This window comes from Grampus griseus (assembly GCF_964374135.1).
Source record: "Grampus griseus genome assembly, chromosome: 20".
NCBI lineage: Eukaryota > Metazoa > Chordata > Mammalia > Artiodactyla > Delphinidae > Grampus > Grampus griseus.
In genome coordinates, this window is record NC_139014.1 from 50,846,057 (window position 1) to 50,872,196 (window position 26,140).

The 26,140-nt window shown below is 58.9% G+C and overlaps 1 protein-coding gene across 3 annotated transcripts; it reads left to right on the plus strand.

Moving 5' to 3' along the window:
* The first annotated feature begins 208 nt into the window (after positions 1–208).
* MYO1C (myosin IC) lies at positions 209–24,226 on the plus strand. 3 transcript variants are annotated; one of them, XM_082678579.1, is made up of 32 exons: positions 209–341; positions 7,756–7,911; positions 8,027–8,142; positions 8,686–8,884; positions 8,966–9,046; positions 10,300–10,479; positions 10,560–10,658; positions 11,374–11,487; positions 11,573–11,644; positions 12,070–12,189; positions 12,302–12,384; positions 12,606–12,711; positions 12,824–12,904; positions 13,184–13,275; positions 14,976–15,070; positions 15,151–15,197; positions 15,312–15,392; positions 17,965–18,070; positions 18,176–18,293; positions 18,906–19,019; positions 19,095–19,171; positions 19,510–19,578; positions 19,666–19,750; positions 19,835–19,994; positions 20,651–20,734; positions 21,575–21,668; positions 21,763–21,818; positions 21,936–22,071; positions 22,150–22,220; positions 22,330–22,427; positions 22,497–22,596; positions 22,993–24,226. In XM_082678579.1, the coding sequence occupies exons 1-32, from the start codon at positions 267–269 to the stop codon at positions 23,017–23,019; spliced, it is 3,192 nt and encodes a 1,063-aa protein (XP_082534705.1). In that variant the 5' UTR covers positions 209–266; the 3' UTR covers positions 23,020–24,226. The 3 variants fall into 3 exon arrangements, with proteins under 3 accessions (XP_082534705.1, XP_082534707.1, XP_082534706.1); XM_082678581.1 differs by lacking the exon at positions 209–341 and adding an exon at positions 1,131–1,259; XM_082678580.1 differs by lacking the exon at positions 209–341 and adding an exon at positions 6,296–6,382.
* Positions 24,227–26,140: the final 1,914 nt, after the last annotated feature.

Consider the following 26,140-nt stretch of genomic DNA (forward strand, 5'->3'; position numbering starts at 1 on the left):
TCCTCCGTCCCTCAGCCCCTCCTCTTCCTGCCCCAACCCTGCTGGGCCAAGAGGCCTCCCAATCAGACCTGGGCTGCTCCAGCTGTGTCCTGAGGCACTGGACCAGACACATCCCCCGGGGCTGGAGTTGAAGCTGAACCAAGCGGCCATCCCAGCGTGAGACTAGAGTCCTGGTTCCGGGAGCAGCCAGAACCAGCGGGCGGGCAGGCAGACGGGCTTTTGCTCAGAGGCCCCAGTGCTCTGCACGCTGGCTATCCACAGACGGAATGGCCCTGCAAGTGGAGCTGATACCCACCGGGGAGATCATCCGTGTGGTTCATCCCCACAGGCCCTGCAAGCTTGTAAGCTGGGATGCTCTGGGCTGGGAGGAAGGGTGGCAGTGTCTCGCCAGGGCCCAGCAGCTTCCTCTCAAGCAAACCCCTCGGGAAAGAGGTGAGCAGTGGGGGAAGCATTCTGATCCTTGGTGGGACAGGAACAGACTGGACAACAAGGGGTAAATGGAAGGAAGAGTGTAGGGTTTAAGCCCACCAGGAGCAGAGTGTTTCAAAGCGGGGATCTGGGTTTGAATCCCTTCTCCTCCAGCTCCCTGATCCTCAGTGGGCTGGCCTATGAACTGGGCTAACAACACCGAGGTGACAGGGCCGCTCTGAGATCTAAGGACCAGCGCATGCAAAGCTCCAGGTGCATATAGTACAGGCTCAGTTAATGCCGCTGCCTTCCCGTCTGGCCTGAAGAACAGACACTGGCCGGCTCAGAGCAGTAGCGTGGGTGGAGAAGGAGGGTGAATGGAGCGAGGCGGTCAGAAAAGGGGAAGAACTGACTTGGCCTGGCACGCAGGGCAGGGTCGGGTTTGCTCTGGTGATGCAAAGGCGCCCTAGGATAAGGGAGAACCCCAGAAGACACACGCCGCCCAGCACTACAGCGAGTGGGCCCGGTCGTCAGCCAGAGGAGGGTGCGTGTGTGCATGTGTGTGAATGACTGTGACGCGCCTCCTCCCCGGGAGCTGGCTGCGGAGTGTGCTGCACCAAGCCCCCGCGGACACGGACGCGGGCCGGGGCCGGGGCCGGCACCGGGGCGGCCTGGGCGGGGCCGGAGGGTGCGCGCGCGCGCCGGGGCCTGGGCCCTGACCGGGATGACGACAGGGAGCGGCCCGGCCCCGGGCGGGCCCTGGGCGGGGAGAGCGTGCCTGGGCCGCCGACTCCGGAGCCGGCCACGCCGACTAGCCTGGCCCCCGCCCGCGCACCCGAGAAGCCAAGCCGGTGGGTACGGGGAACTCCGGGAGGGCCGCAGCCGCGCGGCCCCGGGGGTGGGGGGGCTCCGCTGGCGGACGGGATGGAGGAGAGGGTAAGCGGCCGGGCGGCGAGCCAGGCCCGGAGCTACGGTTGGGGAGGCGGGGGTCGCCGGCCCAGGGATCGCTGGGGCCGAGGGTGGGCTCGGCCCGGCCCGTGCGGGGTCCCAGGACCCGGTGGCTCCGGGACTCGGTCTGTTAGAGACTTAGATTTCTTGCGGGTAACGTGAGGGCGGAGAGGAGCGGCTGGGGTCGCGTGACCCAGGCGCCCTGCGCGCCCTCTGGGGCCCTCCGGCTGCCGGCTTTGCCTCCGGGTTCCGGAGAAGCCGCCCGGGCCCCGCCCCTTCCCGTTCCCCGCCCCCCGGCCCAGCCGCGGCAGTGGCCCCTGCGTGTGAGTGCGGCGGCTGGGGGGCTCCGAGATGAATGAGAGAATGAATGGCTGGCCCACGGCCTATTCAACGCCCGGCACGCTCCGGCCTTCTGCTCACACTCCCGGGCTCTGTGATTCATTCATTCACACAGGCGTCCACGAGGGGTTATTGAGCTCCCACTGTGTGCCGGCCTGGAGCGGGAGCAGTCTCCTGGGAGAGACTGACAAGGAAACCTTCGATCAGAGCGGAATGCGATAAGGAGGGGGCTGTGTGTTGCGGGGAGTCAGGAAGGGTTCTGGAGGAAGTGATACCTGAGCTGAATCTTCAAGGATGACTAAGAGTCAGTCAGGTGGGGAGGGGTTTGGGTGCGAGGGCCAAGGAAGCTGCAGGTGCAAAGGCTTGAAGCTTAGAGCCACGCGGCTGGTGGCAAAGGTGGAAGCAGCTCCTCCTGGCTGTTTGTGGTGGTGAGGGAGACATGGGGAGAGAAGGGACTGGAGACGGCTGCCCCTGTAGCCACATAGGAGCACAGGAGCAGTGGGGTAAACTGAGGACACAGGGGGCTTCTGGAGTCCACATACAGGGGCCTGGCGAGAAGCAGTGGGTGTGCTTGGCATATGGACAGGTGCCCTATAAACCTTCACTCTATTAACATGAGATGTTAATTGATCGGATTTGCATTTGTAAATACTACAGGCGGCTGTGGGAAAATGGATTGGCGGGAGGAAGGCAGAGAGGCCAGTTTGGAGGCTGCTTGCTTGGTCCAGGGGCAGAGCAGTGATGCAGGAGCCAAGGGGAGGTTTTAGCAGGTAGTGACTCCTTGGTGTGAGGAGTGGAGCGAGGAGGGCGGGCCTTTTTTTTTTCCCCCTCTCACTGTTGTGGCCTCTCCCGTTGCGGAGCACAGGCTCCAGACGCACAGGCTCAGTGGCCATGGCTCACGGGCCCAGCCGCTCCGCGGCGTGTGGGATCCTCCCAGGCCGGGGCATGAACCCGCGTCCCCTGCATCGGCAGGCGGACTCTCAACCCCTGCGCCACCAGGGAAGCCCGGGCGGGCCTTTTGATGCCAGGCGGTGATGACTAGCTGGAGGCCCGCCTCCTCTCATCTTACAGGATACTGAACAAGGAGGATGGGTTAGTGGGCAAGGCGCTTTGTTTACTTCTGCTGGACCCTCAGGCAGAGGTGTCTGGCAGGCAAAAGGCCCATGGTTCTGGAGCCAGAGTATACAGCCCTTGACTGGGGCCCAGTGAGATATCAGGTAGAACCCCTAAGTCTCCAACTTTTCTTTCCATTCCCCCTCGCAACAGTTCCCTTCAGTCTGGAACAGTCCTTGGTGGGGCAGCCTGGGCCCAGACCTAAGATATGTTTGATAATAGAAAAGCTGAACACCAGTTCTGTGCCCAGCATGTGCTGTGGGTGAGATAGGCTATGGTTTTTTTTTTTTTTTTTTTTTTTTTTTTGCGGTACGCGGGCCTCTCACTGCTGCGGCCTCTCCCGTTGCGGAGCAGAGGCTCCGGACGCGCAGGACCAGCGGCCATGGCTCACGGGCCCAGCCGCTCCGCGGCATGTGGGATCTTCCCGGACCGGGGCACGAACCCGTGTCCCCTACATCGGCAGGCGGACCCCCAACCACTGCGCCACCAGGGAAGCTCTAGGCTATGGTTTTTTCCGCTGCCCCAACAGGCCATGAGGCTGCCTCAGTGGAAATCAGTTTCTGTTAGCAATCTGGGGGTCCTCAGAACACCCTCTCCAGACTCGCATAGACCTGAGCCAGGGGAACAACTGAGGCTGCCCACTGCCCTCCCCACTCCTCCAGAGGGCAGGCTTGGGGGCACCTGGCCCATACTAGGTAACGGGCACTGGATGACCCAGGTCTGCTGGGCCTGCGCCACCTTTATGGGAAACACCTCCCCAGGTGGGAGGAGACTCAGAGGCATCCTTGGGAAATAAGTCCTGGGTCACTCAGGGGTCACAGCTGCACCCCAGCCTGCGGCCAGCCCCTAGGTCCAGGGCCATGCTGGGGGCACAGGTCATGGCCCACTCCCTAGCTGCCGTTCCTAAGGCCTACATGTCAATAATCACACAACACCGCCAAGGGTGGGTACTGGGCACTGCGGTCATGGGTTCGCTAAGGAAGGTCATGGCCTGGCGGTAGCATGTTAACCCTGACAGAGAAGCTGGGAAATCCTCCAGCCGCTAGGCAGGCGTCTTTCCCTCAGGGCAGCCCTGCAGGAGTAGACAGTGGTAGACTTCCCGGTTCCAATCCCACCCCTCCTTTTACTAGTCCTGGGATCTTGAACACGTCATTCGCCTGCCCAGCCTCAATTTCCCCGTCTGTAGAATGGGGGTAATAATACAGACCTCATGGCTCGGCTGAGGGCATTGAAAGGAGTACAGTACCAGAGGACAGCGCTCCGAACGCAGGAAGCGCCCGGCGCTGCAGTCTTGGCCGCGGTGTCTCTCACACGCTCTGTCCCCCGCCTCCCTACCCCCTCTCCCGGGCGGGCGCTTCCGTCCAGTGAGGCGAGGCGGCCGGTGGCGGTGGCCAGGGGCTGTGGTCGGGGAGCAGGCCCTCTGGCCCGCCTGGCAGCGGAGACGCCCCCTCCTTCCGCCGCCGGGCGGCGGCTGTAAGGGAGTCAGCGGGCATCCGGGGAATGCAGCGGCGGGGCTCGGGCGGGGGTGGCCGGCCGTACCCCTCCGCACGCGGATTCCCCTCATTCCTGCCGCTTGACGCGGCGGCGGCCGGAGCGGGCACTGCGGCCGCGAGGCCCCGCCCCTCTGCCAGCTCCTCGCCTCGGGCACGCGGGCGGCCGCCAGCCGAGCCAGCCTAGTCCTTGTACCGCCCCGGAGCCGTGCTCCTGGTGGGGACCGGCTGGACCCCCTTCCTCCAGTCTTCCAAGGCCCTTCCCACTCCGGGTGAGCGGGAGGCTGAGGCCCCTCGCGGAGGGGGCCTCCTCCCGCCCTTAGCCCGAAGCTGGTGGCATTTAAGGCCCCCGCCCCCTCCGCTCCCACCCATCTCCCAGCTGCGCGCGGTGGCACCCAGTCCCCTCGCTCCCTCCAGAGGGCCCCATCTCCCAGCTGGCGCCCCCGCCGCGGGGTCCCCAGGGCCGCGGCTCCGGCCGGGCTGTTGTTCTCGAGGTAATGAGCCTTCCCCACGAGGCTACAACCCGCACCTGCCGCAACCTCCCTCCCTCTCCCGGGAGCCCAGGTCTGAGAGAGGGGCACACTGAGGCTTTGGGTGCCAGCCCTGCCCTTTTGCCCCCTAGGTCAAGTCAGCATCCGGCGATTGCGCCTCGGGTTCCTTATGTGTCAGGTGGGGCACAAGTAAAGTTCGAGAGCTCTTTGTTAACTGGCAGGCAGACACGCCTGAGGGGCTTTCCCCGCTATAGAAGAAGTGTGACCTGTCTGGCCCAGGACCTGGCTCTTAGTAGGTCTGCTCCAAGCGTGTGTGCAAAGAGTGTCTGTCCGAGAGGGAAGTGGTGTTTACTGAAGGCCTGGGAGGTGCCTTGGCGGCTTATCTTAGCCTTCTCAACAGCCCTTTGAGACAGGTATTAGCCTCGTTTTAAGGCTGAAGGAGAGGCTCCCAGAAATTAACTGACCTGCTGGCAGTCATACAGCTTGTGAGAAGCAGCCCAGCCTTTTGGAAGAAGCACTAGCCATCACACCCCCACCAGCGCTGGGATCTGAGCTAGAGCTTGCCCCCCAGGCTGCTGCCCACTGAGAGCCCAGCGAGGGCGGGGCTGCTGGGGGGCTGGTTTGGGTAGAGGGAGGATGTCCTGGGCAGAAAGTATGGAGGGATCCAGAGGGACAATAGAGGGAGACCCTCTCCAGAGGAAGGAGAGAGGTGAAGAGCCCCTGGGCACAGGGGCCCTAGTCGGGATGTCCTCGATAGGGGAGAAAGGTATTGCCCCAAATGCTGGAAGTCGGACGTGGATTCCCCAGATGGAAAGCTGAGCCCTCCATGGAGGCCGGGCACGCACCGCGCTCGGCAAAGGTGCTCTGGCTGCCTTCGTCCCTGGGGTACGCGCTCTGTGCTGACGCGGGAAACTAAAGAGATTTCCTAGAGACTTAAAGACACGGGATCCACCCTCCAGAGAGTGTACGGGGGTGGACAGTGTCCCGCACGGAGGCTCCGCCCGCCCGGGCGCGCCGGCCGTATTTGGACATTTCGTTCTATTTTTAACTTTCCCGGGACTCGAGGTTGGAGTGTGGGGGTGGGAATCCTGCTTCCTCCGGGACCCACGGGCCTCTGCCTAGTGAGTCCCGCGCCTGGCCTAGTGCGTAGTGTAGATACAAGCCCGGAAGTGAGTTCCGGGTCAGTGTAGACGCGGCGGCCGCGCGGGTTCCGGGCCCCACCCTGGAACCAACGAAGTCCCTCCTGGAAAACCTGACTCAGGCGGAGCCCCTGCCCGGCGGGGAGCTCCGCCCCCGCCCCCGCCCCCACCCCCACCCTTGTACCCACCCACGCCGCGAGATCCCCCTTAGTTCCTGCCCCACCCCTACCAGCTGGGGAGGGACCCCCGAGTCCAAGCACCGAAGGAGGCGGGGGCGTCCGGGGAGTCCCGCGCCTCCGAGGCTCACGGAGGGGGCGGAACGGGGGGCGGGTCGGCCCCTCCCTCGTGACGCCGCCGCCGCCGCCGCCGCCGCCGCCGCCGAGCCCCGAGGCGAGAGCTCGGGCAGCGGAGCGGGGCGCCAGGCCGACGGGGCAGGATGCGCTACCGAGCGTCGGTGAGCGGGGCTGGCGAGCAGGGCGGGGGTCCCGGGCGTCCCTCCCGGCCTCGCGGCGCCGCCTCGGCCTCGCCAGGAAGCGGGCGCGGCCCAGGAATTTCGGGTGGAAAAACGTCCCGGAAAGTTGCAGGGGGAGGAGGCCGAGGCAGGGAGGGCCGTGAGGCTCTCGGACCCGGGCCGGGTGAATAGCTCCCGGGGAGGGCCGAGAGCGCCGAGACCCGTCACCCAGAGGGCAAGGGGGCTGGAGCTCGGGCCAGATTTGGCGGCAGCTTCGGGACAGTATTGGAGGGGGGAGGGGGCAGTGAGGGACAGGCCTAGGAGAGGCAGGCCCCTGGCCAGACCCTGAGGGGTTCCCCGGCCAGAGATCTGGGTGGTCTGCGGTCGGAGGAGGCCTAGTGGCCTCTTGGGGATCTACACCCCCCTCCCACCACGGTGGCCACCTTGCTCTTCTCTGACCCTTGACACTCTTGGTGTCAATTTTCTAGAGCCCTCAGACTCTTTTGAAGAGTGTGCTCTGGGGTGGGGGCCTTGTTGAGCCTGTACTTCTCCCCACCCTCTAATGGGGTCCGGAGGGAGCTGTGTTTTCCGCGGTAAAATCCCCACTCCCTTGAGGCTTTTCGGGGCTCTCAGGGGAGGAGTGTGTCTGTGAACCTGGCAGCTGGAGGGGAGGGCGTGGTTCAGCTGTGGGAGGGAGGGCCCCCCTTCTGGGGTGGGTGTTGAACCCAGCTGGGATGGGAGGTCCCCTGGGGGAATCCCTCTCCTGTGGCCTGGGGTGGCATCTTGCTAGGTCCCTAGACACTCTCCTCCTGGAGACTCTGGGAGTGGGTGTGGGAGAGATGGCCCCACCCTGCCTGTAGAACTCACTTTGAGCTATTTGTCCTACAAAGCACCTGTCACACGTGGCCCAGAGCTAAGGGACTTGAGGTCACCTGGTCTATCTCAACTCCTCCTTCTTGAGAAGGACACAGCCCAGAGAGAGGAGGGGTTTTGTCCAAGGTCAATAGAGCATTCTTTCTCTTACTCTCATGACCCCACCTTTCTCTGCGCAAAACCAGCGTCTCCCTGGATTCAGTGGCCTTGCCCCCGTGTCCTCTGGGTGCTCTGTGCTCCAGTGTCCTGTGTTCAGGTCCCATGTGGTCTTTGTTCTGGGACCTGCGTCCTCAGTGTTCCATGCACCAGCTTCCTGCCATCCAAGCCCACTGTACCCAGCCTGGTACACCCGTCTCCTGGGTGTTCCCTGCGTCGTGTGTCCAGGCCCCCTGTGTCCATGTGCCCCTGGTTGTCCTCTCAGTCCCGCAGGCTATGCTGGAGGGGAGAAGTGGCCTTCCCTTACCCTGCTGCCACTGACCCTCTCCCATGGCCCCTCCTTGCAGGCCCTGGGCAGTGACGGGGTGCGGGTGACCATGGAGAGTGCACTGACCGCCCGTGACCGGGTCGGGGTACAGGATTTCGTGCTGCTGGAGAACTTCACCAGCGAGGCAGCCTTCATTGAGAACCTGCGGCGACGCTTCCGGGAGAACCTCATCTACGTGAGGCCCGAGTGGGAAGATGCAGGGGGTGCTGGGGGCACAGATGCAGGCTGTGAGGGAAAGAGGCTCAGGGGCCTCTGGGAGAAACTTCTGACCCTCCTCCCCTGACCCCCAGACCTACATTGGCCCTGTGCTGGTCTCTGTCAACCCCTACCGGGACCTACAGATCTACAGCCGGCAGCACATGGAGCGCTACCGGGGCGTCAGCTTCTATGAGGTGCCACCCCACCTGTGAGTGACCCCCCTCCTATGAGTGACCCCCTCATCTCCACCTGACATGACTCCACCCGACCTCCCACTTGGAATGAATCACAGTTCACATCTGTGAGGAATGCCCAGTGCCCACCCAAGGTGAATCTCTCTACTCCATCTGGGCAGGACCCCGCCAGCCTCCACCCCAACTCACACTCATGACTTATTCCCCCAGCTCTACCTGAACATGGCCCTCCAACCTCAGTGACCCTCTGACCCCCACCTCTGAGGGACCTCCCAGCCCTACCTATGAGTGACCTCAACCTTCACCTGAATGACCTCCAATCCCCCCACCCATGAGTGATCCCCTCAATCCTCTGTCTGAATATGACTCCCATCCTCAGCTGGGTAGGATCTCTCTTGACCCACACCTTGGAGGGTTCCCCCATCCTCAAGGGTACACCCCCTTGTGAACCCCACCAGACATGGGAGCGCCCACCCCCAGTCCTACCTGTGGAACTCCCATCCCCTGCAGCCACTTGACCCCTGGCCCCCTAAGCTCCTGACGGGCCTCTGCCCTAGGTTCGCGGTGGCTGACACTGCATACCGGGCACTGCGCACGGAGCGCCGGGACCAGGCCGTGATGATCTCTGGGGAAAGCGGGGCAGGCAAGACAGAGGCCACCAAGCGGCTGCTGCAGTTCTATGCTGAGACCTGCCCAGCCCCTGAGCGAGGCGGTGCCGTGCGTGACCGGCTGCTGCAGAGCAACCCCGTGCTGGAGGTGAGGGGCCAGCAGCATCTGGGGGGCGGGAGGGGCAGAGAGAGACTGCCAGGCACGCCTCACACCCCTGTTCTCTCCTAGGCCTTCGGAAATGCCAAGACCCTCCGGAACGATAACTCCAGCAGGTTCGGGAAGTACATGGACGTGCAGTTTGACTTCAAGGTACCTGTGGGTGAGGTACCTGTGGGCGGGGCAGGGCAGGGGTAGTGGGATTCCCATTCAGCAGGCGCCCACGGGCCAGGTCTTTGGCACCAGCAAGTATTTATTGATCACCTACTGTGTGCCAGGCGCTGTTCCAGGTGCTGCTGGTACAGACAGAAATCCTGCCTCCAGGGAGGTAGACAGTAAACAGAAAAATGCAATTTAGCTGACAAGTGTCACGGCAAAAAATAAAATGAGGCAACGGGCGGGAGCAGTTGCTGTTTTAAAAGCAGGCACTGAGAAGGTGGCATTTGGTAAAAGTTTGTCGGAGACAGAGGAATGAGCTGTGCAGATACCTAGGAGAGTCCGGGCAGAGGGCACAACCAGTGCAGAGGCTCTCATGGGGAAAGTGCTTGACGTGTTCATGAACGACAAGGAGGCCAGAGTGGCTGGAGAAGAGAGCAAGGGGCCAAGGAACAGAAGAGAAGGCTAGATGCTGTGGGTCCTTTTGGGTCTTTGTAAGAACTTTTTTTAAAGCTCTGAGTGGAAGGGAGGCTAGAGAGTTGGGGGGGGGGTTTTGTTTGTTTCTTTGGCCATGCCCATGTGGCTTGTGGGATCTTAGTTCCCCGACCAGGGATCGAATCTGTGTCCCCTGCAGTGGAAGCGCAGAGTCCTAACCACTGGACCGTCAGGGAAGTCCCGAAAGTTTGAAACAGAAGTGTGTTATGACCTCATTTTCCTCTTAAAATGATCACTCTGGCTGCTTTGTTGAGAATAGAAGGTAGAGAACCAGGCCGAGCAAGGAAAGCAGTTAGGAAGCTGATGATTATTAAATCTAGATGACAGATGATGGTGGCTGGGCCCAGTGTGTTGGCAGTGGTTGGATTCTGGAGGTTCTGAAGGTTAAGGCAGCAGGATTGGCTGTCCAATTGGATGTGAGGTGTGGGAGACAAAGAGGCTTCCAGGACTGCAGACTGCTTGGCCTGAACACCTGGAAGGTTGACCAAGATGGGAAGAGGGAGCTAGTTTGAGGAGGGGAGATGAGGAGTTCAGTTTCAGGCCTGTTGAGACTGAGATGCCTGTCGGACATCCAAGTGGAGCCGCCAGGTAGATAGGGCTGAGCGTCCTCATTTCTCAGAGGAGGAAACAGGCCAGAGGGGGTGACTTGCCTGAGCCATTGGCAGAGCTGGAATTCGGAGGGCAGGGGAGGAAGGGGAAGCTGGGCTCTGTCCCCAGTCCCCCTGAGCAGTCGCTACATCCTGCCCTGCCCACAGGGCGCCCCTGTGGGTGGCCACATCCTCAGTTACCTCCTGGAGAAGTCCCGGGTGGTGCACCAGAATCACGGGGAGAGGAACTTCCACATCTTCTACCAGCTGCTGGAGGGGGGCGAGGAGGAGACACTGCGCAGGCTGGGCCTGGAACGGAACCCCCAGAGCTACCTGTACCTGGTGAAGGTGAGTAGGGGCCAGGCAGGGTGGGTGCCACCCAGGGAGCCCAGTGCCATGGCTAGAACCCAGTTCTGCCCGTCCTCCAGGGCCAGTGCGCCAAAGTCTCCTCCATCAACGACAAGAATGATTGGAAGGTTGTCAGGAAGGCTCTGACGGTCATCGACTTCACCGAGGATGAGGTGGAGGTGAGGCCTCTGCTGGGACCCTCCCTTTTCTCCTGTCATACCCTGAAAATCTCCGTCTACCTTTACACCCCGTTTCTACTCTAGCCGCCTTTTCCTCTCAGATTTCCTTTACCACCTCTCCTGCCTCCTTTTTAAAATTTATTTATTTTATCTTTGGCTGTGTTGGGTCTTTGTTGCTGCATGCAGGTACCATAGTCTCTGTTTATATGAAAATAAGAAGAGGCAGAAGGAGTTCCATTTCTGCCAGAGACAGTCTGTCTTTTGCTAATTTTTTGAAAGCAATGGGTTCTCTTTTTTAAATTATTTTTTATTTTTGGCTGCATTGGGTCTTCATTGCTGTGCACGGGCTTTCTCTAGTTGCGGCAAACGGGGGCCACTCTTCATTGCAGTGCGCAGGCTTCTCATTGCAGTGGCTTCTCTTGTTGTGGAGCACGGGCTCTAGGCGTGTGGGCTTCAGTAGTTGTGGCACGTGGGCTCAGTAGTTGTGGCTCGCGGCTCTAGAGTGCAGGCTCAGTAGTTGTGGTGCACGGGCTTAGTTGCTCCGCGGCATGTGGGATCTTCCTGGACCCGTATCCCCTGCGTTGGCAGGCGGATTCTTAACCACTGCGCCACCAGGGAAGCCCCTCTCCCGGCTCCTTCTGACCATCCACTGTGTGCCCCTGTGGGGCTCTCAGCCCCTCCTGTAACCCCCACCTACCCCTCCCTGTCCCCCCAGGACCTGCTGAGCATCGTGGCCAGTGTCCTGCATCTGGGCAACATCCACTTTGCTGCCGACGAAGAGAGCAACGCCCAGGTCACAACCGAGAACCAGCTCAAGTATCTGACCCGGGTGAGTGGGGCAAGCGGAGGGCGAGGGCAGGGCAGCTGGGGCGGGGGGAGTGCACCCTCACCAGGCCCACCCCTTCCCTCGGCAGCTCCTTGGTGTGGAAGGCTCAACGTTGCGGGAAGCCCTGACGCACAGGAAGATCATCGCCAAGGGCGAAGAGGTGAGGGCCAGCCTTTGCTTCAGGGGCTAGTGGGGGCGGGAGCAGGTATTGTACGGCAGCCCTCCTCCCATCATCCCCCTTCCTCTGGTCTGCTCAGCTGGTCTTCTTAGCAATGCTGGAAGGACATAAGGCGGGTGGCTCAGGGAGGCTCAGGGAGCTGGCCAAGGTCACACAGCAAGAGGGTGAGGCTGGAAGGAAGACTCACCTCCAGGAATGAGGCCTCTTTTTTTTTTTTTTCCTCCAGGAATGAGGTCTCTTGTCTTATACCACCTTCCCTCTGGTGGGGCCACTGTGTCCTCCCCTGGTGCCCCCCAACCCCAGACTCATTGTGGGCAGGGAGGGCAGAGTGGTCAGTTTCCTGAGTGCGAAGGGACCGGGGTGAGAAGGGGCTGCATTCATTTCCCCATCTCATTCTCCACCCCCAGCTCCTGAGCCCGCTAAACCTAGAACAGGCTGCCTACGCGCGAGACGCCCTCGCCAAGGCTGTGTACAGTCGCACCTTTACCTGGCTGGTCGCGAAGATCAACAGGTCGCTGGCCTCCAAGGTGAGGGCTTGGCCCCTGCTGCTCCCAAGGTGGCAGGGAGGGCAGACCAGGGAGGCCCGGGGCTGGGAGCTGGCGAATGTTGGGACCCATGCTCTTGGTCATCTGGCCCTAGGATGCTGAGAGCCCCAGCTGGCGGAGCACCACGGTCCTCGGGCTCCTGGACATTTATGGCTTTGAAGTGTTTCAGAACAACAGGTCAGAGCCCCACTGTCCCCTTCCTGTCCCTCCTCCTGTCTCCCCTGTCCTGGTGCCTCTCCTCTTCCCCGGCCTCTCACATTCCTGCCCGTGTCTTCCCAGCCACCTGGGTCCTGCTCTGTGTTTCTTCCCTTAGAGCTGTGGGGCCTCATCCCAACCCTCCCCCGCTTCTGGTTCCGTGTCCCCTGGAATTACTGAGGGCTCCTCTGTTTCCCTCATAGCTTTGAGCAGTTCTGCATCAATTACTGCAATGAGAAGCTGCAGCAGCTCTTCATTGAGCTCACCCTCAAGTCGGAACAGGAGGAGTATGAGGCAGAGGGCATCGCGGTGAGTGCAAGCCTGTGGGCATCCCCACCTGCCATGGAAGCCCGGGTGTCGGTCTCCCCAGGAGAGGTGCCAGGACCCCATGATGATGCCTTCCTCCCCTCTTGCCCCTCAGTGGGAGCCTGTCCAGTATTTCAACAACAAGATCATCTGTGACCTGGTGGAGGAGAAGTTCAAGGGCATCATCTCCATTTTGGTGAGCCGTCTGCTCCTCCGAGGCCCCGTGTTGGGGGCTGGGTGGGATGACATCACCCCTTTCCCCTTGTTCTCCGGGCCTGTCCGCAGAGAGCCAGAGTTTGAGCAGGGACAGGACAGGGCTGTCTGTGGAGGGTGAGGTGAGGTGCTGGCCAGGTCTGGGAGGCTCCCTGTGATCTGGCCCTTTCCTCTGTGTCTGCGCCTCCCATGGGGACCCCTGAGTCCCTGTGCTCTCCAGTCCCTCCCCCACACGTCCTTCACCCTCTGCCACACCCCCCAGGATGAGGAGTGTCTGCGCCCCGGGGAGGCCACGGACCTGACCTTCCTGGAGAAGCTGGAGGACACCGTCAAGCACCATCCACACTTCCTGACGTGAGTGGGCTTGTGGGGCTCTCCTGGGGCAGAGCCTGTGGAAGCCTGCAGTCCCCCCAGTCATTGAACACCAGTCACAAGGGGATGACCAGAGGAGGCACTAAGTGAAGGACAGGCACACAGAGCCGCAGCTCCTAGTATGTCCGCAGAGTCACAAGCGAGGAGCACAGCTTCCTCCTTTTCCTTTTGAGAATGAAACTTCCTAAGATTTTCCTAGCTTCCTTATTTGGAAATTCCTTTACATTTAAGGAATCCCCTAAAGCGGGGTGAGGGGAGAAAAGAAACAAGCCTCTCTGTTCCAGCTCTGCCCTTGAGTACAGAGATCTTGAGTACATCAGCTCCTCTAATCCGAAGCAACCCCTAGAGGAGGTTTTACTGAGGTTCAAAGAGGTGAAGCCATTTGCCCGAGGTTATCTCACATCTAGTTAAGTCCAGAGCTGGGACTCAGGCCCAGGGCTGCAGATTAGTTCCCCGACTAGGAATCAAACCTGGGCCCCGGCAGTGAAAGTGCCAAGTCCTAACCACTGGACCACCAGGGAATTCCTGAGCAATTTTTTTTTTTTTTTTTTGCGGTACTCGGGCCTCTCACTGTTGTGGCCTCTCCCGTTGCGGAGCACAGGCTCCGGACGCGCAGGCTCAGCGGCCATGGCTCACGGGCCTAGCCGCTCCGCGGCATGTGGGATCTTCCCGGACCGGGGCACGAACCCGCGTCCCCTGCATTGGCAGGCGGACTCTCAACCACTGCGCCACCAGGGAAGCCCCCGAACAGCTTTTGCTTAAGAGAATATTAAAAACCTTGCTCTGGAGAGAGCAAGCAAGGGAACCTGTTGTTTGTTCTCGCTCCCCGCACCTGCTGTAGCAGGGGCCCCAGTAAAGCCTTGCCTGAAAAAAAAAAAAGAAAAAAGAAAAAGGAAAACTTTTTCTGGCTGTAAAAATAATGTCCCTCATCAGAGAAAAGTTGGAACATGTGCAAAAGCCACTTGTAATCCTGTCACCTAGAGGTCACCACTGTTAATAATTCGAGACATTTTCTTCCTGCCTTTTTCTATACATTTTTTTTTTCGTAGTTGAGAACTTATTGTGTGTAAGGCTCAGTATGATGTTATATCCTGAGTATCTTCCTGTATCATCAAACAGAAAAATTTCCTCAAAACAATTCCTCCAGCGGCTCTAAAGCAGATACTCCACTGCTCTCACCCAGCCTCTGGGGGCCCTGTCCAGCCTCCAGGTTTCTGCTGGGAAAACAGGGCTGCCACGAAGATCTGTCTCTGTGCCTTAAATCTCTGCCTGGTCTCTCTGGTTAGTTGCTTGGAATTGTTCTTAAAAGTAGAAAACGGGCTAAAGGGTATAAACATGCTTAAGACATAAGTAGTCTCTTGGGGCAGATTCCAGTCTTAAAATGTAGTGGGCAGCACTCAGCCCTCTGAGCAGAGCCATGTAACAGCCAAAAGCAACGCCAAGTAGCCCTCCACCCAGCATGCCCTGGCAGTGCGGAGGCCAAGGTCCCCGTCCTGGTGCTGTGTGACCCAGGACAAAGCCATCTACCTCTCTGAGCCTCTGTGGCAGCCTCTGTGCAGGGAGGTGGCCCTGCCCTGCCAGCTTTTTACTGGATGCCTGGTTCCTCTCTTGAAGTCTCATCAGCAGGCAGGGTGCATGGCTCAGGCCAGCAATCTGCAGCTTCCTCTCCCTGTCACCCCCAGGCACAAGCTGGCTGACCAGCGGACCAGGAAATCTCTGGGCCGCGGGGAGTTCCGCCTGCTGCACTATGCTGGGGAGGTGACCTACAACGTGACCGGTGAGGATCCTGGGGCTGGGTCCCCACAGTGGGTGGGGAGAGGGGCTCTCCCTCCCCTTACCTCTGCTCTCTCCTTCCAGGGTTTCTGGATAAAAACAATGACCTTCTCTTCCGGAACCTGAAGGAGGTGCGGAGGACCAGGGGGAGGGCTCGCGGTCGGGACTCTGTACGACCTCTGCCTCAGGAATCTGACAGGCCTTACCCTGTGCTCCCACCATGACGCCCTGCTCTGCCCTCACAGGCCATGTGCAGCTCGGAAAATCCCATCATGAGCCAGTGCTTCGACCGGAGCGAGCTCAGTGACAAGAAGCGGCCAGAGACGGTGTGAAGGCTGTGGGACCTGAGGGGGTGTGTGTGTGCATGGGAGCGGGACCAGTGCCTGCATGAGCTGCGAGTTAGCAGTGTGTGTTTGAGTTCGTGTGTTCACTGGTGCCTGACTGTGCATCGGTGTGTGTCTGGGAGGCTGCCCGTGGGTGCATCTGTGCTTACTTCCATGTGTACCTGCGTGTGCACTGTCTCTAAGTGTGGACGTGTATACCTGTGTCTGTGCGGGCACTTGCGTGCATTCACCCCCACAGCAGACATTTGTAGTGGACATTGCTGGGCACTTTGGATACAAAAATGAATAGGTGCTCTCCTAGAAATGTGCGCAGGGTGCTATGGAAACTTAGGGAGCAGCAAATTGCCTGAGGGAGTCGAAGAGGGGAGGTGGTCAGGGAGGGCTTCCTGGAGGAGGAAGCATCTGAGATAACTTGGGAATGAGTAGGTGCTTATCAGATAGACAGAGGGCCCCACACAGGTACACAGTCCAAAGAAAAACCAGGAGGTGGACAGGAAAGTGACATTTCGAGGAGAGAGACAGGGAAAGGCAGATATGGCCAGTGGTGCCAGATGCAGGGAGAGCTCCAGTGAGCTGTGGTCAGAGGTGTGGCTGCTGGGCTTGGCAGGAGGAGTGCCAGGGCAGTCCCAGGAAGAGCAAGGTCATGGAGAGGTAGAAGCCACAGCGCTGCAGGCCAAGACATGCAGGCAGGGAGGCCATGGAGGCAGCATGTTGTCCAGAGTCTGACTCCCTGGGACCCTGCCCTCTGCTCCCCACCCTCGCCCCTTCCCTGAGCATTCTCATCCATGGCCTCATATCCCCCTCCTTGATGCTCGTGAGGACACACCCACTCGATCCAGGCCTCTCCAGCAAGCCATAGATTCCACTGATCTCCAAGTGGCCTGCAGGCACTCCAGACCCCAGCAGTCTATAAAGGGCCCTTGACTATCCAGTGTCCCAGGCCTGCTCCTTCTGTTTCCCTAACTCAGGGCAGGAACCACCCTCCACCCAGTCCTGAAGGACAGAAACCTGGGCATCATCCCTGATTCTTCAGCCTCCCCCATTGCTCTCATCCTAACAACCGTTGGATCTTGCCGGTTTCTGCTGCCTGAATACCCTTGCCTCTTGGCCTCTCTGTATCCCTTACTCCAGTTTGGTCCTCTGAGCCAGCCACAGCCTCCTCTGTGGTCTCCTGGCTTCCCGTCTGTCCTTACCAACCATCCTCCACCTGTCTGCTATAGAGCGATTCCAAATGGCAGATCTTTTCCTGTCATTCCCTCCCTCCAAATTCCTCTTTGGCTCCCTATTTCCCTCAGGATAGAATTTAATCTCCCTAATGTGGCTCTCGAGTCCTACCGTGATACTGCCTCTCTAACACTATCTTTTCTACTCCCTCTCTGGATCCTTGCACTGCTTGTAGTGCCCCGTGTCACCAAGCCTTTGCTCACTCGGTTGCTCTGCCTGAATGCCATCCCCTCCTGCCTGCCTTCGGGCTGTCTCCTACGTAGCCTTTAATTCTCAGCTGAAGGGTTATTTTCAGAAGACTCTTCCTGATGCCCCCTAACCCCACAGACTGAAACAGTTGCCCCTTCTTGATGCTTCCAGAACCCCCAGGCATACGCCCCTGGCATTAATGGGACCGCGGTGGATTGCAAATCTTTGCTGAGGCATCCACTTCTCCCACAGGCCTGAAGTCCTTGAAGGTCCTGCAGTGCAGTGTACAGGGATAACGGTTGAACGCATAGCAGTAGGACACACTGTTTAGGAATGCGGCCCTGGAATTCTGAAAAGAGAAAGAGTGGCTGCCAAAGGAAGACATAGGGTTGAGGTTGCCAGGAGACCTGAACAGGATTTTTAAGACGGGAATGAGGTTCTTCAACTGAGGTCTCTAGCTCGGCCAGAGGGATGCAGGTGACGTAGTCTGGCTCCTTCCTCTGTTGTGAGGGAGGGGTGATGGGAGAAGGGGACCTGGAGATTTTGTTGACCTTCATGGGTTTACAGCCTCTGTCTCTAAACAAAGTATGGAAATAGTAGAGCTTTCATTTTGCTTTCGTTTTTGTTTTGTTTTGTTTTCTCCCCACTAAATAGAAATGAGGGTTCTTAGCCTGTTTCTGGCAATCTGTTAATTTATTAGGATAGTTGTCTTTCATTTGCTTTCCAATAGGCACGGTAAATTTAGTTGAAGAGCACATCTCTATGCTACAACTTGATTACATCTTTTTTTCTGGCTTTTTTGCATTTTTTCTTTTACCAAGTTTCAGTTCCTGCATGTAGAATTAAATAAGAAACAAAACTTGTAAAGTTGTAACATTTCCCTTGGAAATGCTGCCCAGTCTTCAGGAGCTTCAGAATTCTGACCTTTGCCGATGCTGGAATAAAGTGTCGTAATTAAAAAAAAAAAAAAAAAAAAGTAAGGGCCCACGCAGGGCAGGGGTAGTTGTGGGAACTGGTTCTGTTTTGCCCCAGGGAGGGGTCTCTCGGGGGGTTCAGAGCTCTGCCACAGGGAGCGGCATCTGCAGGGGTTAGCGGCCTCAGCCCAGCTCCGACCAACCTTCCGTTCATCTTGGCTGACCAGGTGGCCACCCAGTTTAAGATGAGCCTCCTGCAGCTGGTGGAGATCCTGAAGTCTAAGGAGCCTGCCTACGTCCGCTGCATCAAGCCCAATGACGCCAAGCAGCCCGGTAAGCCCTCTGCCCCCTGGACCGGTGCAGGCTGTGCCTCCCCTGCAGAGGCAACGGCCATCTGGCGGCAAAAGCCCTCTGACCACCCGGTTATCCCTCCCCCAGGCCGCTTTGACGAGGTGCTGATCCGGCACCAGGTGAAGTACCTGGGGCTGATGGAGAACCTGCGCGTGCGCAGAGCCGGCTTTGCCTATCGCCGCAAATACGAGGCTTTCCTGCAGAGGTGGGGCGGGGCCTGGCTCAGCGCCAGGGGAAAAGGGCGGGAGGGTCGTCGGCGCCTCCTCGATCCCGGGAGGGAGGACAGCGATTCTCCGCCCCATTCAGGGACGGGGCTCTGAGCTGCTGTGGGATCCACACCAGGGGCCCCTCCATGCTGCAGGCCTAATGTCAAGCTTGGTAGGGCAAAGACCAGCCCTCCCCACCCCCTCAGGCCCTGCCCTCACAGAGCAGCTGCTCAGGGGTCCATGAAGCGTGCATCCACATGCCTGTCTCTCACCAGCGGAGATAGTAAACGCCTGTGAAAAGGACAGAGTTTCCAATCAGCTCAGAAAGGATAGAGCAGCTTTGGGGTTATCCTGAGTTAGGGGCCTGGGGAGTCAATCAGGTGTGAATTCTATCTCTACCACTTTCTAGCCCCATGACTTTCAGCAGATGAGAAACGTCAATTTCCTCATCTTTAAAGTGGGGATAGTAACAGAGCGACCTCTCAGGCTTTCTGTGAGCTGTGAGTCAGTGGGAGCACCCAGCAGATGCCCGGGAAAGCTGGTTTGGGCCCCCAGAGAAGGATGCTGGCAGGGGTGGGGGCTGAGTGCATTTCTGCCCCTCCTGTCCCCAGGTACAAGTCACTGTGCCCAGAGACATGGCCCATATGGGCAGGACGGCCCCAGGATGGGGTGGCTGTGCTGGTCAGACACCTCGGCTACAAGCCAGAAGAGTACAAGATGGGCAGGTGAGTGGCTCCCACGCCTGGTGTTTGGGGGGCACGGGGGTGGCAACCAGGGGCTGAACAGTGCTGCCTTCACAGGACCAAGATCTTCATCCGCTTCCCCAAGACCCTGTTTGCCACAGAGGACGCCTTGGAGGTCCGGCGGCAGAGCCTGGGTGAGAGAGGGGCCCCACCCTTCCTATCCCAGTGGAGTCCATTCTGGGGAGCAGGAAAGAAATCACTGCATTTGGGCTCCTTCTCCAGGAAGTCCGCCACGCCCACATTCAGCTGCCCTCCTCCCCAGCCCCAGCACCCCGTCTTCTGCCCTTGGCTACACACTCAGCATGTTCTCATGTTGCTTTGCTCGCTCCCTTGCTCTTTCATTTACTCTCCCTTCACTTAATGCTCATTCAGCCACTCCCCTCACTCATGCCGCTCAGTGAGCTCTGACAGTGCCCGGCCCCCAGCTGGGTCCCTTGTGCTCTGGCCAAGTGACTTTCTTTCCCAATTACAGCCACGAAGATCCAGGCCACCTGGAGGGGCTTTCACTGGCGGCAGAAATTCCTCCGGGTGAAGCGATCAGGTTTGGGGGCCCAGGGGTCTTCAGGAGGGCAGGGGCTAGGGTAAGGGTGCGGAGGAGATAGAGGTCAGCCGTCTGTGGTCTCTGCAGCCATCTGCATCCAGTCGTGGTGGCGAGGAACCCTGGGCCGGAGGAAGGCAGCCAAGAGGAAGTGGGCAGCACAGACCATCCGGCGGTGAGCACTGGACGCCATGGGGGGCGGGGTGCAGAGTGTGTGTGTGTGGGGGTCCGTTACCAGGCTTCTCACCCCCACACACAGGCTCATCCGTGGCTTCATTCTGCGCCACGCACCCCGTTGCCCCGAGAATGCCTTCTTCCTGGATCACGTGCGCACCTCTTTTTTGCTCAACTTGCGGCGGCAGCTGCCCCGGAATATCCTGGACACTTCCTGGCCCATGCCGCCACCTGCCCTGCGTGAGGTCCGTGGGCCCTCCCTGCTGAGTTAGGAACCACCAGCACGCTCAGCGGAGGGACCTAATAACCATGTGACCAGAGGAGCCATCAGGGAAGGGAAGGGAACTGGAGCTGGGCTGCAGAGAACGAGTTCTTTTTTTTTTTTTTTTTTATAAATTTATTCATTTTATTTATTTATTTTTGCCTGCGTTGGGTCTTCGTTGCTGTGGGCTTTCTCTAGTTGCAGCGAGTGGGGGCTATTCTTCGTTGCGGTGTGTGGGCTTCTCATTGCGGTGGCTTCTCTTGCTGCAGAACATGGGCTCTAGGCTCGCGGGCTTCAGTAGTTGTGGCACGCGGGCTCAGTAGTTGTGGCTCACGGGCTCTAGAGCACAGGCTCAGTAGTTGTGGCGCGCGGGCTTAGTTGCTCCACGGCATGTGGGATCTTCCCGGACCAGGGCTCGAACCCGTGTCCCCTGCATTGGCAGGCGTATTCTTAACCACTGCGCTACCTGGGAAGTCCCAAGGATGAGTTCTTTGCAAAGAAGCAACTCAGGAATGGAAGAGTGGTCCAGGCTGAGGGGGTGTCACTTAGGCCAAGGCCTGATGGTAGGCACATGCCTGTTGTCTTCAGAGGGAAGGGAGCCAGGCTGCCTGGGTGCCCTGACCTCGCTCGCGCCCACAGGCCTCGGAACTGCTGCGGGAGCTGTGCCGGAAGAATATGGTGTGGAAGTACTGCCGGAGCATCAGCCCTGAGTGGAAGCAGCAGGTATGGGGCTGGGAGGCAGACATTGGGGGACTAGCCAGGGGGACACTCGAAGAGTGCTGGCCTGGAGGACCTTCACCCCAATTTACCACGTGCCCTCAAATGGATCCCAGCCCGTTTGGCCTCATGTATGAAGCCGAGGCTGGAGTAGATTTTGCACGGCAAATAGGGCTTATCTTCTAGACCAGCTCCGCTGGCCTGGTAGAGGCTGCCCAGAGCCCTGTGTTGAAAAGGCTGCAGCTTGAGTCTGATAGAATAGGTCCAGAGAGAGACATTGGTGGCTGACATGCCTGTATTTGCCAACTCAGTATAGGATGATGCTAAAGGACGCACGCAGCAGAATTAACCTGCAGTAGTGGTTTTTTAAAAATTTTTTAAATTTTTTTGGCCGTACCTTGTGGCACACAGGATCTTAGTTCCCCAACCAAGGATCGAACCTGTGCCCCCTGCAGTGGAAGCACAGAGTCTTAACCACTGCAGTGCCAGGGAAATCCCAACCTGTAGTAGTTCTTTGAGTATTAGCAACCAGCCAGATCCCAGGCCGGAGCTTTATCTCAGGGGTTCCAAGGCCTGCTGTGATGGGGAATTATCCCCAAAGTGGGGCCTGAACCCTGACAGTACTGTCTGTCATGACCCTTCTGAGGAGCCTGTGCCTTGGTCAGTGGGGATGGGGGTAAGGGAGAGAAGGGGCCAAAGGGGAGTGTTGGTGGCAGGGCTTAGCCTCTGGTGCTGGGGCCAGAGAGAGGGTGAGGGAAGCTGTCTCAGTTCCTGAGGCTGGGCCTGTCCCTGCTGTGATGGTCGCCATCCCTCTGACAGCCCCCCTCCCTGCCCTTGTCTCCTCAGCTGCAGCAGAAAGCCGTGGCTAGTGAGATCTTCAAGGGCAAGAAGGACAATTACCCCCAGAGTGTCCCCAGGCTCTTCATCAGCACACGGCTTGGTGAGCCCCTGACTTTCCAGTGCGTAAGCCCTCCATCACCATCCTAGTCCCCCCTCTTCTCCTCTCACCTCCCCCTCCCCCATCTGGGTTGCAGGCGCAGATGAGATCAGCCCCAAAGTGCTGCAGGCCCTGGGCTCTGAGCCCATCCAGGTGAGACGCTGCCTGCCGGCCACCCTCAATCGCAAACAGTTCTGCCCGAGGACTGGGTGGGGGAGTCAGGGCCTGGGCAGAGGGTGAGGAGGCCCCTCAGCCACGCTCTGTCCCCAGTACGCGGTGCCCGTCGTGAAATATGACCGCAAGGGCTACAAGCCCCGCTCGCGGCAGCTGCTGCTGACGCCCAACGCCGTGGTCATTGTGGAGGATGCCAAAGTCAAGCAGAGGATTGAGTACGCCAACCTGACCGGTGAGCCGGAGTCCAGGGCTGGGTGGGGAGGGCCCCTGCTCTGACCCTTGATCCCTGACCTCTGCCCTTCCGCCTCAGGAATCTCCGTCAGCAGCCTGAGCGACAGCCTCTTTGTGCTCCACGTGCAGCGTGAGGACAATAAGCAGAAGGTGCCCCTCGGGGGACTGGGAGGCGGCGGGGGGGGGGGGGTGAGGTGGGGGGTGGGTGCTTCTCTAGCTCTGGGCAGGGCCTGACCCCTGACCCCATCTGGGCCCCCAGGGGGACGTGGTGCTGCAGAGTGACCATGTGATTGAGACACTGACCAAGACAGCCCTCAGCGCCGACCGCGTGAATAACATCAACATCAACCAGGGCAGGTGAGGCGGGGGGGGCGGGGAGGGGGCGTGCGTGGGGCGGGCGGGCCTCACGCACCACCTTCCCTCCAGCATCACGTTCGCAGGGGGTCCCGGCAGGGATGGCATCATCGACTTCACGACCGGCTCAGAGCTGCTCGTCACCAAGGCCAAGAACGGGCACCTGGCTGTGGTGAGTGGGGCCCGGCAGCAGCACCCTGCCTCCCGCTGAGGGCCCTGGGGCCAGAGCAGAGTCTCTGGTGGCCGAGCCTTCCAACCTCAGCAGTGCTGGGCAGAGCCTGAGAGCCTCGCTGTGGGTCCTTTGAGCTCCCACAGTGCAGAGGGTCATAAACATGGCAGCGCAGGGGCGGGGGGGATCGGGGGGTGAGAGTGTGCTGGGGGGGAAGGGAGGCCCGCTCTGGCCAGGGCAGTGGCTCCCGTGGGAATAGGGTTGGAGTCTCCAGCGCCAAGGCCTCTAGACCACTCCCCCAGCTTGTCCCCGCACTGTGACATATCTAAGCCGTGAAGACAAGTGCTCGAAGCACCTCTGCTTCCTGCTCACCACCTGGGCTTCTCCCCCGTCCCACAGGTGGCCCCACGGCTGAACTCTCGGTGATGAAGGCGCCCACTGGACCCCCCTCCCGCCTCCCAGTGCTTTGCTCATCCCCTTCTCCCCTTCCCAGTTACCAAAGACTCGAGCTTCCAGACAGGGACCCAGGGACACCTTGAAGCCCACCAACAAACTCCTGCCTGCCGCTCGCCCCTCTCTCGAGGGAGCAGCAGGGACCAGGGAGCTGCCCCAGGAGTGGGCCAGGCCGGGCCACAGCAATAGGAAAGCCGGGGCCAGAGGCAGCCACGCCAGCCCCACTGCCAATGCCAAATATTTGAGAGAAGGGAACTTTTGCTGAGGTTTTCTCTGAGATTTTTTGATGCTTTATAGGAAACTATTTTTTAAAAAAGCCATCTTCCCACCCCCAAGACACACTGGATGTGTTTTCCCTGACTCCAGCAGGGCAGGGAATGGAGCTGAGAGGGTGGGCGGTCTGGGCCTTGGTGCCCTCTTCCCTGCCCAGGCCACCCTCTCCTCCTCGTTTCCTTGGCACCTTGTCTGTCTGCCTGCCCACCTGTAGCCCACTCCAACATCCCCCTGGGGGCTGAGACCACCCTTGCCTGCCCCCTCCTTCCTGCCTTAAAAATGCCCTTCTAATATCATCCCAGCCTGAGGGCATCCTGGAGTAGGGACAGGACCCCTAGAGCATAGAATTTGGACAACTCTGAGAGATCACCTAGTCTAGTCTCCTGGTGTGACGAGCAAGAGACAGAGGCCCAGAGAGGGGAAGGGACTTGCCCAAGGTCATCCAGCAGGTTGGGGCAAAACCAGACTGCAACCCTGTCCTCAGCACACCTCACTGCCTCTCCCAGGGATGGGGGCCCCGTGAAACAGGCTCATGCCTTAAGGGTGCATGTGGCTTCCTGACCAGCAATCACCCTTGGGGGCCACCAGGTGGGAGGAGCTCTCCTGCCTGAGTCCATGCCTTAGGATGACAAACACCCTGCCCATATACTTTGGCCCCAATTCAAGGACATAGGGCCTTACTGGCCCCTGACCCCCCTCCCTATCCTGGGAGCCTGGGGAAGGGGCCGGCCTTGGGAGGAGCTGCAGGGGCGTCACCTCTTTCTGCTGCTTCTCCCCCTCCCCCCCACCTCCCCAGTGGGGCTGGGGGACTGCCCAGCTGCCTCTGCCCTCCTGGGGGGGTCTCAGCCCACTGCTGACACTTCTGCAATCCAGAGAAACACTAAATAAAGCAATACGTGTTTGCCAACTTTGGTTTCCTTGTGAATGTTAGAAAAGGGAAGACTTCCCTGGTGGCGCAGTGGTTAAGAATCTGCCTGCCAGTGCAGGGGACACGGGTTCGATCCCTGGTCTGGGAAGATACCACATGCCGCGGAGCAACTAAGCCCATGAGCCACAACTACTGAGCCCACGTGCCTAGAGCCCGTGCTCCGCAACAAGAGAAGCCACTGCAATGAGAAGCCCGCGCACCGCAGCGAAGAGCAGCCCCCACTCGCCGCAACTAGAGAAAGCCCGCGTGCAGCAACAAAGACCCAACACGGCCAAAAACTAAAAAATTAATTAAGAAAAAAAAAAGGGAGAGGACCCCTAGAAGGCAGCCAGGGGTCTTGTATTATAATTTTTGCCTTATGCCCAGAAGGAAGGAGGCTCGGCTCCCTCCCTGGGGGAAAGAGTAGGAGTGACCAGTAGCTGCAACATGGCCTCCCTCTTTCATTGACTGTCCATGGAAAGGCCACTCAGCCTGGCCCAGTGCTGTGGCGGAGGGCGGGTCGTCACACAGTCCCTGCCGTGTGGTCCTCAGCCTGGCAGGCAGGCCTAGTGAATGGAAACAGCCCAGTGTGGGAAGTACAGGCATCAAGGGCACAGTGACGAGAGGTTGACTCAGGTGGAGATGAGGGTTGCTGACACTTCAGAGAAGAAAACATTTGAAGTGGGTCTCAAAGGGTAATCTCCAAACTCCACTGCAAGTGACAAACCCAATTCAAACTGGCTTAAACAGAAAAGGACATTTATTAGCATTAACAGCTTAACAGTTCCAGGGTAGGGCTCCTTCTAGGCACTCACTATCAGGAATGTGTCTGGAACCATCTTGGCTCAGCCTTTCTGGGTGGTGGCTTCATTCTCAGGCAGGTTCTCCACTCGTGTAGTGGCAGCAGCAGCTACGGGCAGCTCCAGGCTTGCATTCTGTAATTCAGCATCGGAAGCAGAGAAAGAAAGTGCCTCTTTCCCAGTGATTCCAAAGTCTCAGCTGATTCTCAGTGGAGCAGCTTGAATGAGGTGCTCTTCCCTGACCCGGTCCGTGTAGTGAGGGAGAAGAGCTCATTCTGATATATGCCTGCCGGGCCTGGGTCATGTGCCTGCTCCCCCCCAGGCAGAAGCAGGAACCACACCTGATTGCAAGGACCAAGACTGCAAGCAGATAAATTTCCCCCCTAATCAGAGTGCTGCCTGCAGAAGAAAGGGAGTAAGTGTTGCAATCTGCAACCACAGAGCTCCTTGGCAGGCTAAGAGTTTTCCCAAAAGAGAAGGGCCTTGTAGGTAGAAGGAATGGCAGGTGCAAGGCTTAAAGGCAAGGAGAGGTTTAGTTTGGAGTCAGGCTACCTGCCAAGGGGTTTAGATTCATCACCTAGGACAGAAGTTCCCAAAGAACAGATACCACGTCATGTATGACTTATCTTGGGTTTGGCACAATCCTGTGAACACACCTAGATTTGGACACCTCCCTGCGAATTAAGTTAAAGAAAAATGAAAGCACCACAATAATTTGTTCACTCTGTCAGTAGTAACTGCGGTTCCAAGAAGCTGACACCAAGAAGCCGACAGATAAGATAAGCATTGTGATAGGTGCAATTACCAGCTTTACAACTGTAACAACACGCCTTCCTCTAGCAAGTTGGAGCACATGTGAGAGTGACGCCCCAGACATAGCCCAGATGCAGCCGAGGACACGTCCTTTTGAGAAGTAACCAAGAATGCTTTGCACCCCTTGCTCACCTCCTGTGGGAAGTGCAGTGCCCTCCAGGAGATACCTGACAATTACAGGAAGCTAACTTTGAACAAGTGCCTCCACTGGACTCTCCTTTCATTCATTTCATCATTCGACCAATATTCACTTAATGCCTATATGCCAGGCTCTCTGCCAGGCACTTGAGATATAGCAGGA

Bases quoted from the DNA above. Each gene is read 5' to 3' on its own strand.
- MYO1C (XM_082678579.1), top strand. From the start codon at position 267: ATGGCCCTGCAAGTGGAGCTGATACCCACCGGGGAGATCATCCGTGTG. The intron at 15,071-15,150 runs GTGAGGATCCTG...CTCTCCTTCCAG, and splicing joins GGTGACCTACAACGTGACCG to GGTTTCTGGATAAAAACAAT. The intron at 22,072-22,149 runs GTGAGCCGGAGT...CTTCCGCCTCAG, and splicing joins TGAGTACGCCAACCTGACCG to GAATCTCCGTCAGCAGCCTG.